We start from the raw sequence: 15764 nt of genomic DNA, 5'->3' as shown, positions 1-15764 counted from the left end.
TTATGATTCCACTACAAAAAGACAGGCATATCTCTTCAGAAGGAAAATCATGGTTGAGAACAAAATTATAAAATTTTACTTATTAACTCCAAAATAATTTTTAATTTTCAAGTACAAAATCTTTTCTTTGGATAAAAAAGTATTAGAAGGAAATATTATGAAAATACACATCCAAGTTTCGATTATACAATTTAATGAAAAAAAAACAATATACAGTAATCATAGTATTTCCAAATCCTCTCCCAGTCAACTATTACTTACTAAATATTAACTCTGGATTATTTCACTATCAAACCTGTAGTTTAGTATGAATTAATGGCAAATAATTTTAGAAATCAGAATAAAAAGAATGGAAGAAACTGCATAAATAGAGCTTCAGAAAATTTAGGACTATTTTAAGATAAGTTATTACTTAAAATAATCTTTAAAAGTAAACTTTTCACTTATGGAAGAAAAACAAAATAAGCCAAGAGGTTCCAACTGAAGGATATTTGCCTAATATGTAACATAAATATTTCCCTGTAAGTTGTCCAAAAGTTAGACTCACCTTATCACTGGAGTAAACAGACTATGGAGACGGCAATATAATCTCACTCCCTATTATAAAATAAAGATATGTCAAAAACAAGGAAGATCACTCAAAGACAGACCAATGAAATTGTAAGACAAATAAATTCACCATAAACATTCTGGAATCACTATATAATCTCTACCAATTTGAAAGTTATTCAACTATTATACTACATCAGAAAAATAATATAACTGAAACAATAAAAAGGGTTTTTAAAACTATTTTTCTTAAAATGTAAAATTTACAGACATAAGTGGAAAATAAATCTATGTAGCAATACCTCATACTACACATTCATTACATGTCAATATAAATTTTGTCAAGTGTGCAAACAAAACTGTCACATAAATTTTATATATGTACATTATTTTTTAACTTATTCAAGTATAATGGCCACTTGTTACTACATGTGACATTGTTTTCAATGTATACGATCTTCTGAGTAATGCAATTTCATTACTTCCATTTAGAATTACAGAAGAGAACAAAAAAAAGTGATTGAACCCTAAAACTCTTTAAACAGCAAGAAGAATTGAGAGGCTTGCTTACCTATGCCATTTTCTATGGCATAAGAATTCTTTTAAGTCTCTCAAAAGCATTTCATCCTGGTAAAGTATGACATGAATTCTGCTATTGATAAAAGGTTCTGGGAGAGGATGTTACCTTTGAAATCACATCCTGCATCTCATTTCTTGGATAAAATGTTCCATCATCATAGCGAAATCTATATAACATCTGTTCTGGCTTGAATTGATGCTTATCAGTAACTAAGAACATAGAAACAATATATTAAAATACTGACAATATAAAAAGTGGCAAATACAAACAAATTTATAAAATACAAATTCCCAAACATTGAAACTTGGAGTTTTACCAAAAACTTTTGTTTTCCTAACACAGTAATACTATTTCAGTAAGATTCATGATAAGATTTTGTTATATGATACATTTATAGTTTCCATATAATGATTTAGGAAATAGAGTTTAGCAACATTCAACTAGCATAGTATGCTGCACGTGTACAGTGTATTACTTTATTTATATAAATATACAAAGTTATATTTTCTATTTCTCCACAATGCCACAAAGTCAAGCAAAAAGGGCCCTTTAAAGAGTGGATAATCTAATTTGTGGGTTATAATTCAATTCTGAGTCCTAGAAGTGAATTTTAGTATTTATGTGTTTTACCCCACAGCAAACAGGCCAAGACCACACATACACCAATCTTGACCATTTATCCTGTGTTTGGAACTCTGGAGTAGATTATATAATTTCAATATGTACCTTATCCCAAAATTTCAACAGTTTTCTTAAGCTGAGAAATGCTATTCTTACATGTCATTTATTTTTTTTTTCTCAGCAGAAATGACAACGGTCATCCTTCACTTTCATCCTTGAGATAAGACTTTCATATTCCTAAAGACTCCTATTTAACTTCCTTTCAAGTTTTCTTCTTTTTAGGAGAAATTATTTTACACACAGTCTAACAAAGACTTTCTTTGGGAAAGAAAAAACCTCAAATTAAACCTCAAAGAGTTTATATTTAAATGTTTTATTTACAGGGAATGCAACATTTGCAGAAGAGATAATTTGCTGCAACAAGCTCTATTTTCACGATTAGATGGAAGACTTTGACCTTTATTTTTGTTAAAAATGTTGAAGGGGGAGAAAAAGTTGTCAGAATTAATTTCCATGAACTACATTTGGTGAATCCAGAAGAAAGCCGAACGACTTATCTCACACACACACACACACATACACACGTGAAGTTTCAGCTATTTTACCCCAACCTATCCAAACTATGTGCATGGCTTGCAGCCATCAGATCGACACAGGACTGCTGCCAAAGAAAGAAAGACAACACAGCCTTTTGGCATCTTTTTTTCCAGATCAAGCCAAAAAGAAAAAAGCATGTGTGAAAGAAAAATAATATTGAGAGACATATTTTGAAATCTTATGGCATGTTTCAGGACCAGTTATTTATTTCTTCTCAGCAATCTACCTCTTCTCATTTTTATCTCCTAAGATTCATTGAAATAAATGATTGTCTAGATATTTCAAAATTCAAGGAAACATTGGGCCCAAATGTCTCCTGCCACAATAAAAGAAGTGGTGGTTTAAAATTTCTATTCAAAATGGAGTGCTTTGTTATATGGCAAACTCTTGTGACCTTGACAACTCATCTTGGGTTAATTTGCAACTCTTAGCTGTTGCCTTAAAAAAACAGCGAATAGTTTTGCACTCAACTGCACTCCCCCAACTTCTTGAACATGGAAAATGAGTTTATGAGTTGTTGAGAGTTCAAGTTATCTTATGGGGAAGGTTGCTTAATGCCATCTTTTAAACAACTATGCGATACAGTGGTATTACTAGGGATACCCTGGTAAATGTTTAACACCTGGCTTTCTTGATGGTGGGAGAGAAGAAGTGCTGATTTGTAGTATTCACTAATTTCTGTGGTATTAAATAATCCCACACTGGTCAATTTCAAACTACCATAATAAAGTCACTGAACACAGAGTTAGACGAGCAGTGATACATTATTATTTACGATTTCCATCACACAGAAATAATAGATTTTAAATAACACCAACAATAACAGATAGGAGAAAAATAACACCAAGAACATAGAAAACGTAGTACAACAATTAAGAAGTGATGAGTTTTAATAATATATGAACTTCAGGGTGCCTGGGTGGCTTACTCGGTTAAACATCCAACTTCGGCTCAGGTCACGATCTTGGAGTCCGTGGGTTTAAGCCCCACATCAGGCTCTGTGCTGACAGTTCATAGCCTGGAACCTGCTTCGGATTCTGTGTCTTCCTCTCTCTCTGCCCCTCCCCTGTTTGTGCTCTGCCCGCCCCCCCTCAAAAATAAACACTAAAAGATTTTTAAAATAATTTATGAACTTCGTTTCTAATACAATTTATGTACTATTTATTTAATTTTTAATAATAGCTGTGCCTCACAACGAGCTTGCAAATTTTTAAGAAATTTAATTACCAACTCTCTTAAGTTTGTACAAGCCAACTTCACACACCACCGGATATAATGAATGAGGTCTCTGAATTCTTGCTTAAGCATTTATAATGTAAATAGTAGACTCAGACAAGAAAGTATTATCAGCATATCATACAGAAAGCATATGCTGCCTCAACCCAATAATTCCTGGTATAGCCGGGCTTTGCTTTTATGAAGTTCTCAACAATATAAGCAATGTGAATGATGGCAATAACAGTCAACTCTTTTTGCATGCTCTCTTTAAAACAGATGGTCTATTCAACTTTATTTTAGGAACTCTATTTCCACTAGAATGCAGCTGGAACCACATACCAATAAAACTAGCACGTATGGCTCATATTTCTCCATTCTAATAAAATTACTAATGTGAAATCGCATAATATGTTCTCTTACCCCTAGTTGTGGGGGGGACTGTACAGGTTAATTTCGGACACTTAAAAAGGGTGATTACTTTTAGCAACAAAAATTCTGTATGCCAAATCTAACATCACCACTGACCAAATCCTGATAACAATAGTACAGGCCACTAAAATCAAACTGCGTCAAACAATTGTTATAATTTCAAACTTTGCATTTGAAATTTCAAAATAAATTTTAATCCAGAATTTATCTCCTTCTTCCTTTTCAAAATGGTATTGGAGAAAAGTGGTGTCTGAGTTGGGGGATAAGTTGATTAGGACTGAAATTCTCTCATTCTGATATCCCTTATAAAAAAATCTTATGCTCTTGGTGTTTTTTCTCATTAGAGGGAAGCGATTAAAAATATTGTGAGAGGGGCTCTTGGGTGGCTCAGTCAGTTAAGCCTCCAACTCTCGATTTCAGCTCAGGTAACAAACTCATGGATTGTTGAGTTTCAGCCCGCATCAGGCTCCATGTTGACAGTGTGGGGCCTGCTTGGGATTCTCTCTCTCACCTACTTTCTCTGCCCCAACCTTGATTGCTCTCTCTCTCTCTTTCTCTCTCCCTTTCTCAAAATAAAAAAACTTAAAAAAATATTGTGAGAAGCATTTTAACAGAATAAATACGGGTGGTTCCCTCTCTATGGAACTCTGTAACTCCTTCAAGAGCTTCCAGCAGTTTTGAACTGAAGAACAGATAAGACACAAAAAGACTGTTCATAAAGATATTTAATAAATATTATTTCAACTCTACTTTGTACTAACTTACAACTAACATGAACATGTTTGAGTAGTTGTTCATGACTTCAGGCAAAGTAATAACAGCTTTGTCATTGTAAAGTCAGTAAAATTCCACCCATAAGAGTTATATCTTCAATTTCCAGAACCCAATGAACTATGCAAATAAGTAACTAATTATCATACAATTCCTAGATCACCTTTGATGAAAGATGAAAGCAAGAGTGGAAGGATGGCTTGAAAATAACCTAATAGCTCCTTTCAAAGGACATCCTCTCCGCACACCTTAACTCCTTCCGGCTTTGCAAATAAAATCTGTAACATACTTTAATCTATCATAAGATACCTCATAGTCAAAACAGGAAAACATGACAAAATTAGTGTGTAACTCTAAAAAATAGTAATAATCTGGGGCACCTGGGTGGCTCAGTCAGTTAAGTTTCTGCCTCTTAATTTCACCTCAGGTCATTATTTCACAGTTGGGCTCTGTCCTGAGTGTGGAGCCTGTTTAAGATTTTCTCTCTCCCTCTGCTCCTCCCCTGCTCCAAATAAATAAATAAATAAATAAATAAATAAATAGTAATAATCCCATAGAAGTAAAAAATGTTGCATTTTTAAAACAGTCTTTTAAACAAATTTAAATAGCAACATCAATTGTTGATAACTTTAAGATCTTTTTTTCTTTTGTTTCTAGTTCATAATGGTTTGAAGTCACTCAAATTAACAACTTAAATTAACAATCATGAAAACCTCCACTGAAATAGAAATTTTGAAAGTTATTTTTATGACTATTACATGCTGACATCATCATAAAACAATGACAAGTTTATATAATGATTACTCTGTCTTTAATGTAATTCCATAGATCTTATATTGATCTGGGAGCTATGCCTCAGCGGCAGAAATTGGATCACTGTTTAACAAATTGGTTTAGCTTTTGTCTTTCCTGAGCATGCAGCTACACTACATTTCTAAGTTTCTCTTGCAAGAAGTAAGGAGTGGCCACATAACTGAATTGCACCCAAGGACATGCACACAAAAGGCACAATGGAAAGTGTACAGGCCCATTTAAAACAAACAAAACAAAACTCCACCACTCCTTCAAGGCAACCTTTAAGAGCCTTGCACTGAAGATCAGTGAGCCTCTATCAAACACCAAAACCCTGTGTGGGGGAGAACACCCAACCTCATCTACCAAAGACTGGACTTTACCTGAGTGACAAAGTAGCTTCTAGAATGTAAGCCACTAGATTGAAACTTATTTGTTACAGCAGCTAGTGTTAACCAATACTTTTCCTTCTCAGTGCTCTCTGCAAAACAAAAAAAGTTAATTTTCCCATCCTATTAGATTTCTGCCTTTCTGAAAGGAAATAGGTCAATAGCTGGATTGCCTGGTGAAGAGGATAAAAGGATAGGCTTAAAAAAACTACTAGACCATAAGAAATAAAGGTCATTAGTTCATGTTTACATACCTTAGAGCACGTAGCAGAGTATCTTACATGCAGAATGAAGGAAAGAGTTGGTAAGGAAAAAAATAAACCAAGGTGATCATAAACAGATTTTCCCTTCTTTGTTCTATTGGTAATACACAGTCCCTGGAAGTACGCCGTCTAATGAGAAAGGAATCTCCTGATTTCTGAAGGTCAATGATTGTATGCAAAACCTCTCTACGTTCCACCTACTTGAGCTTCAATGGACGACAGGACAAAACAAACACATTCCCTTCTTGACCCAAGTATACACTCGGACGTGGGCTTTGATGAAAGGAAAAAGCAGCAGCAGAGAGGAAAGTCATGTAGCTCAACACTTTTTGATATTTACTTATAAGTTTTTGGATGATGCTTTTTAGCATACTAGATACTAAAGGGTGATTTCATAGTGTTAAAGAATCAAGTACAAAATCATATATAATTTATCGGTATTATCTGTTTACTCAAAATATAATTATTCATTGATTCATTTACTGAGCAAATATTTATTGAGCATCTGCATGTGATGGGCACTCCAGGTATTTACTATATATTAACTAACAAGACTCCTGTTCTTATGGTACTTATATTGTGATTGGTGGCTAGAGTAGGTATGGGAGACAAAGAGAGAAGTAATAAATAAATAAAATAACATGATAATTTTAGCGAGTGATAAGTTCATGAAGAAAATTTCAAAAATTAAAAACGCAGTTTATTGGAATAATGGGATGAGTCAGAATGTCATTGAAGACATGAGTCATGAATACTGAGACTTTTATCATTTCATTTTCTGCTCTATCTCTAGCACCTAGAAAGGTCCCTGGCATATATTAGGAACTAATAAATAATTGTTGAATGAGAATGGCAAGAACAAAGTTGCTAAATATACAGTCATCTTGGAGTGTTCAAGGGAGAGACAGAAAGCTGCAGTGGCCACAGTGTAATGAGTTAGGTATAATACCATGTGCTGACTCACAGAGGAAGTCAGGGGCCCTATCATGTGGGGCCTTATGGCCCATGGTAAGAGATCTAGACCACGGTAAGAGGTTCTGGACTTCTCTTTGAGTTTAACGGGACTCCAGTAGATGATTATAAGTAGGAGGATGCCTTGATCTTACATCTGTTTTAAAAGGTCTCTTCAGCTGTTATCTGAAGAGGAGGACAATAGGGATAGTGGCCGAAAGTGGAAGCCAGGAAAGAGAAGATGGTGCTTGGGAGGAAGGTGGGATTCTGGAAGGGAGAGAAGTGGTCTGGTTCGGGACCTATATTGGTGGTAGAGTTCACAGGGTTTGAGGGCATGAGGGATAAAAAGGAATTCCAGATGATTTCTATCTGGATAGATGGTGGCACATTACATCGGTGGCACCCAGTGCGGTGGGGAAAAACTGGGAGAATCTAGCTCATTTTCACCCCACTCTAATTAAAAACAAAAATGAACACTGAAATACCTTAGCTTAATAGCCGTATTTATTCACAATTACCTCTTTTTCTCTTCTCCCACATTTTGCATTAGAAATTCTTCAAGCTTGGGGTGCCTGGGTGGCTCAGTCAGTGAAGCGTCTGACTTTAGCTCAGGTCATGATCTCACAATTCGAGTTTGAGCCTCGCTTCGGGCTCTGTGCTGACAGCTCAGAGCCTGGAGCCTGCTTTGGATTCTGTTTCCCTCTCTCTCTGCCCCTCCCTTGCTCATACTTTGTCTTTCTCAAAAACAAATAAACATTAAAAAAAAATCTTTTTTTAAGAAATTCTTCAGGCTTTACTTCTTACTCCCATGATCACTGCTTTCTTCTTTGTTATTGATGTTCTCAGCAATCTGGTGCTCTCTCAAAATGATCCCCAAATTTGTCTCTGGATCTCTCTCTACCCTGAGCTTTACACACACATTCCCAACCTCTTACTGAGCACTCCCCTGTGGATGTCTTATACCCAACCTGCTGCAAACCCTTTATCTCCTCCACACCCTCCTCCTCCTGAATAATCATCCCTGTCATCTAGATAGAAAGTTCAGAATAACCTCATCTTGCTCTTCATTCATCTCCCACATCCAACAGTTATCAGACATGCTATTTCAGCTTCACCAGAATCTCCCCAATGGACCACTCTCATCGTGCCCAAGAACACAGCCCTCAACCTCCCACTGCCGGGAAAGGCTGGGGTCTCCTGGTGGAAGGGGCTCTCCGCAGTGTCCCAAGTGTCTTCATTCCATGTTCCACGCTGCTGTATCTGAGGACTCTAAAGCCAAGTTCTGGCCACTCTTCTGCCTAAAAGTGTCCATCACCTTCTCACCTCTTTCAGAATATGCCCCCCATATTACAGCCAGAGAGTTAACATCTTCTGGGATCAGAGGTGCCTACCTTTCTCACCACATCCTCCCTCCATATATTCATCCATGAAGTATACTCTCTTGCCATGTGACATTCTGTGCTAGTTCCTGAAGAGGCCACCATGAACTTTTTCACTCCCATGCCTGAGCACCTATACCATTCCTCAGGGTGGGACATCCTTCTGTCCTTCTGTCCCCGTGAGAGTTCTACTCTCTACATTGTGCAACCTTAATGCCCTTTCCCTCATGAAGCAGTCCCAAATACTCCAGTGAGAACCTGCTATTCCTTCCTCCACACTCCCGCACTTACCTGTATTTCTAATTCTTGCCTGTGTTGTAGTCGTTCGTGTTAAAGTTAGCAAATATATCACCATACCCCATACTCCCTGAAATGTAGTTCTGTATTTATTAGTCACTCAAATATGTTGTTAAAAACACATAAGCATCCTATAATGTGGTGATTTGCTCTACGTTAAATTGATTAATGAAATCATGCAATCTGTGGATAAACAGAATAATTTAGTTCTTAATATTTTATAATTAATAATTTCATAAAAGAATTACCATGGTGGATGATTCCATTTTCTAACAATGCTTGTCCTAAGTGAACCCCTTCCTCAGGCCTGTGAATCTCTCCAATTTCCAACAGCCATGACACAAATTCACTGCAATAGAAATCCAGTGAAAAAGTTAATTTTTTCCTCTGAAAGTCTATTTGTACCATGCTTTCATCAAGCAGCTATGGAAGGAGTCTCAAATATAAAAAAAATATTTGCAGTGCATTTCAGCATGCATTTTTTCACATATGCAAAGCCCAAAATTATTTAAATTTTACTCTATTCTAGGAAACAAATGTCCATAGCTTACCTAAACTATACTTAATAACTATTCAACTTACTGAGACCTCTAATAAACACAAATGGAAAATTTTAGAGTAGTTTTAACTATAAAGAGAATATAAGAGACCCTAAAGATATCCAACGGACAGAATAATAATGATTTAATATATAAGAAACAGACTGTCTGGAATGTGGCTTTTCAGGCACAGAGAACCAGTGTGTTTGAAACTCCAAGAAGGCAAACTAAAAATTAAAAACTAAAAAATAAAAATAAAAAAATCATATCCCATATGGTGGACAGAATTCTAAACATGTCCTCTTACCCCCCACCCCCATCAAGAATCCCATTCCTTGGGGCGCCTGGGTGTCTCAGTTGGTTAAATGTATGACTTCGGCTCATGTCATGATCTCTTGGTTTGAGAGTTTGAGACCCACGTCCGGCTCTGTGCTGACAGCTAAAAGCATGGAGCCTGCTTAGGATTCTGTATCTCCTTCTCTCTCTGCCTCTCCCCTGCTCGCTCGCTCTCTCTTTCTCTCAAAAATAAATAAACATTAAAAAAAAAAAAAAAAAAGAATCCCATCCCTTGGTTTTGTAATCAAATCCTAATCTAGGTAGTGCTGTGAATGGATTTTGTATATGAAATTTAAATCCCAAGTCAGCTGACTCTCTAACTGAGAGTGGTCCTGGCCAACAGTCAGCACAGAAATAGGATTTATACTTACAGCCACAGAGGACTGAATTCTGTGGACTGAAGTTGCCAGCAAATTCAATGTGCTTGGAAGTGAATTTGTTCTCAGAGCCTTAAGGTAAGGGCCCAGCCTCAGCCCAACCCACAACCTTGATTTTGGCTTTGTGAGACCCTAAGCAGGCAACCCAGTATTGCTCACCTGGAATTCTTTCTGACCTAGAGAATTATGAGCTAATGAATGGCAGTTTTTTCAAGCCACTAGGTGTGTGGTAACTTATTTTGCAGCAATATAAAATTAATACACACCAAAAGCCATAGGAGAGTCTTACTATACTGTTTTCAAATGTAAAAATTATCTAGTAAATTCACTGTTGTATCTAAACTGTCATCCAAAAGGAATACTCCAGCACGAAACAATCCATCAGAACTGTCCACCGCATACATCTACTGTGGCTGTGAAGGACAGAGAGGATCACAGCTCACATCTGTCACCATTTTGGGGTGGGAAGAGGAGCCCCAGATATCACAGATAAGTAGGATGATGCTTTGCAATACAGGAGAGCACCAGCTGGGTCATGGTAATTGTTATGGCCATGTGGTATCATTAGGAGAACACTAGATACAGAAACGTTTTACAATGAAATATTTTATGGTGCTCATGTTATAAAAACCTAACATTTTGGGGCGCCTGGGTGGCTCAGTCGGTTAAGCGTCCGACTTCGGCTCAGGGCATGATCTCACAATCCGTGAGTTCGAGCCCCACGTCAGGCTCTGTGAGGACAGCTCAGAGCCTGGAGCCTGTTTCAGATTCTGTGTCTCCCTCTCTCTCTGACCCTCCCCCGTTCATGCTCTGTCTCTCTCTGTCTCAAAAATAAATAAATGTCAAAAAAAAAAAAATTTAAAACCTAACATTTGAACTCTTACATAAAGTCACAGATACATTTTAGAATGGTTTTAATTTTGCACAGAGGTCAGAGAAGCCAAGCTATGGAAAATGTCGAAAATTACTTTTCCATTTATTTCAAAACCAAAAGCAATGCATATGGCTGCAGTCAAATAACTGAGGGACATGAAATTCTAAACATGGGTATCTAGACTAAAAAGTACATTTTAAGGCAGAAGAAGTTGTTAAAATGCTTTTAATTCTTTTATTAAATAGGAGCCATCCAAAAGAAAGTTTAAACAGAAGTAAAACTTCGGTTTTGTCCTCAATAGCACAAAAATAGTAAGAATATCAACCCCATAGCACTGTCACAGGATTAAATGAGCTGATAAATGATAACGGCCACAGTGCCTGGCACATTTTGAGCGCTTATTAACTGTCAGTGGCTGACAGGTGAGTTGTGCTGTTTGGTATGTAGCTAAAGCATCATTTTGTTCTGATGTCAGCAGATTCCTGAATGTGTCAAAAAATTAGGAAAAGAGCACTTTCTAAGTATTTCTATAAATTAGGAGCATAGGATAAAAAAAGAGAAGGGGTACGAAAGGAAGTTAATGGGTGGCTTTACTGCGGGACTTATTCAAATCACAAGGAGATCCCATTAACGCTCTGCAAAAGGATTGTAATCCAGTCAAAAACAATCTCCACCTTGGGCTGTAACACAGAGGTAGCGTACTGTTGTGGGAAAAGCCACAATGAACACAGCTAAAATTTACTGTGTCTCTCCTATGTACAAGGCGCTCTGGAGAAGGCTTACAATCAATCATTGCAACTAACATGCATTATGGTCAGGGTAAAGGGTTAACAAAACCCTGCTCTTTCAATTAGGAAAACATGACCCTGGATTAACTTTCTAGCTCTGTTTCCTAGGACCTGATGAAGGCAGGGCATCAGCTGTGTTGCCAGGCAGCATTCTTATGGTAAAAATGACCCCCGACGGGTAAATGGAATATTAATAAACACCTGGTGAGAAGCCATAGCTTGAAGTGACACTCTTATAAGTAGGCATGTCCCTATGAGAAGTGGGAAGTTATGCCTAAAAGGTTATAATAAGAAATAGTGTCTCTGTGGGGCACCTGGGTTGGCAGGCTGAGTGTCCGACTTCTGCAGTTCCTGAGTTCAAGCCTCACGTCAGACTTGCTGCTGTCAGTGCAGAGCCTGCTTCAGATCCTCTGTGCCTGTCTCTACCTCTCCCCCTGCTTGCACTCTCTCAAAAATACATAAACATTAAAAAAAGAAGAAAGAGAGAGAGAGAGAGAGAGAGGAGGGAGGGAGGGAGGAAGGAAGGAAGGAAGGAAGGAAGGAAGGAAGGAAGGAAAGGATGGAGGGAGGGAGGAAGGAAGGAAGGAAAGGAAGGAAGGAAGGAAGGAAAGGAAGGAAGGAAGGAAGGAAGGAAGGAAGGAAGGAAGGAAGGAAGGAAAGGAAGGAAAGGAAGGAGGGAGGGAGGGAGGAAGGAAGGAAGGAAGGAAAGGAAGGAAGGAAGGAAGGAAGGAAGGAAGGAAAGTCTTCTTTGCAGCATTGAGGTTTCCAAGTGAAGGTAGGCTCACATCTGCTCTTTCTCTTGCACAAAGCTGTCACCTGGGGGCCTACCAATGATAGCCACACTAGCTTGCTGGCAGTTGGGTGGTCTGCTGTGAGGACCATGCTCACTGGAGAAGAGACCCCATGCTGCCCTGCAGGCCAGGGTTTCCTGGCCTATATTCTTCTCATGGGGTTGGGAGCTGGCGTGGCCTATGGCTATTTTGTTGTGTCTACATAATTAATCAAGAAGGCATTCTGGTATGTATTGCAAGTAAGCACTACAATCATCTCCATTTTTAGAGAGGAAAAGGAAGTTTAAACTTCCCAAATCTCTCAACTAGCCAGAGGTAGGAGCAGATTTGCATGGAGACAGTCTGATGGTGAAGTCTGGGCTTTGAACTACTTTTAGAGAGTTGACACTGGCATATACTAGCTATATGAATGTGAGCACGGTATGCTCCCTGATGGCTGGGTTTTGAATCTTTAAAAAATATAAAGATTTTACCTCTTAAGTATGTATTTGAGGATTAGAAATAATGTATAGGAAGAAGCCAGCATAGGGCCTGGCCTAAGCAGCGGTACCTGAAGGCGGCCGCCCTTCCCTTCAGTCCTGCAGGCCGAACCCAGCAGGAATTCCCACATACAGCTGTCTGGAGAAACCAAAGGACACACAGCCAATCTATGTGAAAAGCTCAGGTGACTTCCCCGCCTGTTGCTCTGTGCCAGGCTCACTGCATGACCTACTTTTCCAGACTCCTCATCGATAGGCCTTCATGCTGAGCCCAGCTGTCAAAGTTTTGAATTAATTGCCAGCTTAGACTGTCTTCACTTCTCCAGTCTTCTCTGACTCGTAGGCCCTGTACTCACATCCTTGCCAGACTCTGTCCCCTATAGGTAAACCCGCCTGCCTGCCAGCCCCTGCCTGACCCCAACCTCTGCTTCGCCCTTGGAACACAGTACATCCAAAACTGCTGAAGTCATGGATGAATGGATAGATGTCTTAAGTTTTGTATGACTTCTGGCCCTAGATCCATTCCTTCACCCCACTACGGTCCAGGAAATGTTGATAGCAAAGAAATATTAAAAAATGCTTAGAGAAATATTTGTTAAAGAAAAACAAATCATTAAAGGAAAGTTAACACGTGAGATAGTGGAAACATGAAAGAAATACATGCACCTAGACTACCAACCTTACCTTCCAAGGAAGCATTTAGGGAACGTGGTCAGTTTTCTTTTCCTGTCTTTGATCAGATTTCCTTGTTTGCACATCATCTTATAAAGTTTCTCGCCCTGTTCGGAGATCATTACCCAGGTGTCTTGCTCCATTCCTAATTTTAAACCTATCAGAAATGAAACAAAGGACAGGTACTGAAAGTCTCCTCACTCACCCATGCCTTCATTAAACAAACATTTATTTCACGTCTACCACATGCAGGGGATTGCAGACACAGAGCTCCATACGCTAGGCCCTGATTTTCAAGAAGCTCTTGGGATACCAAGGAGACAGTCAAGACAGGATCTCGAGGGCCATATAGCACCTTATGTAAATTGTGCCCAAAGGCACATGGTTTGGCCACTGGAGGAAGAGCAGCTGTACCTCAAGCTCCCTGCACCCCTTCTGCAGAATTAGATCGGCACAAGTGGACCGGCTGGCCCTGGAAACAGCCTTAAAGGAGAAACTGCGATACAATAAAGGCATATTCAGAGGATCTTGCCTTTACACAGAAATATTAAGAAAGGTTTCAGGGGCGCCTGGGTGGCTCAGTCAAAATGTTTTTTTAACATTTTGAGTATTTGAGTAACTTCCAAACTGTTTTCCAGAGTGGCTGCACCAGTGTGCATTCCCATCAAAAGTGCAAGAAGGGGGGTGCCTGGGTGGCTCAGTCGGTTAAGCGTCCGACTTCAGCTCAGGTCACGATCTCGCGGTCCATGAGTTCGAGCTCCGCGTTGGGCTCTGTGCTGACAGCTCAGAGCCTGGAGCCTGTTTCGGATTCTGTGTCTCCCTCTCTCTCTGACCCTCCCCCTTTCATGCTCTGTCTCTCTCTGTCTCAAAAATAAATAAACGTTAAAAAAAAAAATTTAAACAAAAAAAAAAAAAAAAAGAGAGAAAGGTTTCACAGAAGACCAATGTTTAAAAGCAGAGGGGTGAACGGTATTTCCAGAGAGAAAGAGAGAGAGTTAACAAGAGCTACCTGAGGTGAAGCAACACAGGGGCACAGCTCCAGGCCCTACATGAGAGGACAGGACACACTGGTGGGTTAGTTAGGGACCTTGCTCAACTGCAGTTTCCATATACTTCATCCCTGAGGTATCAGGGAAGCATGTAAGGGTTTCCACCAGAGGGAGGGGTAAAGCAGGGCAGGACAGGAAAGAAAGTTTTGTTGCTTCAGAAACAAAGCTCTGATGACAATACAGGAACAAAGTGAAGGGGGCAGGGTTTAAAAAAAGGGAGACCATTAGGAGGAAGCCTCAAAAATTCAGGCAAGTTGAACCCTGAAGACAATAGCAGGGGCTACAGGGCAAAGAGAATGATGCTGAGACATATCTAGGGAGCAATACTGATAGGATACAGCAAAGGGTTAAATGCAGGCACGATGGAGAAAAGAGAGATCAGGATGCCTTCTAGGCTTTTGACCTGAGAGCCTGGAACTGGAGAGTGGGGGGTTAGACGCATTTCTGAAAAAGGGATTCAGATAAGGAGGCGTCCAATACTGTGCATATTGAATTTGGACGTTCAGGTAGAGTCCAGGAGTCAGCAGAACACATGCGTATGAAGCTCAGGAGAGATGGACGAAGTGGCAGTGTAGATGTTGATGTGGATCTGGTGGGAACGGGTAACCCAGGCAAGGAGCTATCTTAGCGGAGAGCAGTGTCAAAGCTGAAAGCCTGAGAACGCCCACAATCTGGGACATTTGGACGGGACTGACAAACTGTTGCAGAAGAAGAAATACTTGAATTATTTTTAGTTTTCTGGCTACAAATTTTCTTATGAAAATTTTATTTTTACAATGGAGGGGCAATTACCACTTGTCAGTAATAGGGAATACTCCATCAAGAATAGAACCTGTTCACATAAACAAATTTACACAACATGCTTATTTGCTTGCTTTTCTTTCTTTCTCTCTCCTTTCCTTCCTCCCTTCCTTTTTCACCTTAGGTTTATCTGTATGCACAGCCATTCTGAAAAATAAATAAAGGTTCAACTTGATGAAAAATTTATTTTACCTTTTAAATGACTTGCTATGCTATTTGAAT

At 38.9% G+C, this 15764-nt stretch overlaps 1 protein-coding gene across 5 annotated transcripts in view; it reads right to left on the bottom strand.

Annotated features, from left to right (window-relative positions):
* The window catches only part of PREX2 (phosphatidylinositol-3,4,5-trisphosphate dependent Rac exchange factor 2), a 292133-nt gene that overhangs the window by 159118 nt on the left and 117251 nt on the right, over positions 1–15764 (bottom strand). For all 5 annotated transcript variants that reach the window (XR_008419975.1, XR_008419974.1, XR_008419973.1 and 2 more), the window contains exons 10-13: positions 13705–13849; positions 9085–9185; positions 1235–1338; positions 548–597 (exon numbers count right to left, since the gene is read on the bottom strand). Coding sequence is in view for 2 of the 5 variants with exons in the window: in XM_019453224.2 (XP_019308769.1) it covers positions 548–597; positions 1235–1338; positions 9085–9185; positions 13705–13849 (400 nt within the window). In the remaining 3 variants the exon portion in view is untranslated. The remainder of the gene's footprint in view (positions 1–547; positions 598–1234; positions 1339–9084; positions 9186–13704; positions 13850–15764) is intronic.

The sequence above is a fragment of the Panthera pardus genome, unplaced genomic scaffold (assembly GCF_024362965.1).
Source record: "Panthera pardus isolate Hobbes unplaced genomic scaffold, ASM2436296v1 HiC_scaffold_7, whole genome shotgun sequence".
Lineage (NCBI taxonomy): Eukaryota > Metazoa > Chordata > Mammalia > Carnivora > Felidae > Panthera > Panthera pardus.
Note: the sequence above shows the minus strand (reverse complement) of the source record. Positions and strands in the feature narration are given on the sequence as shown.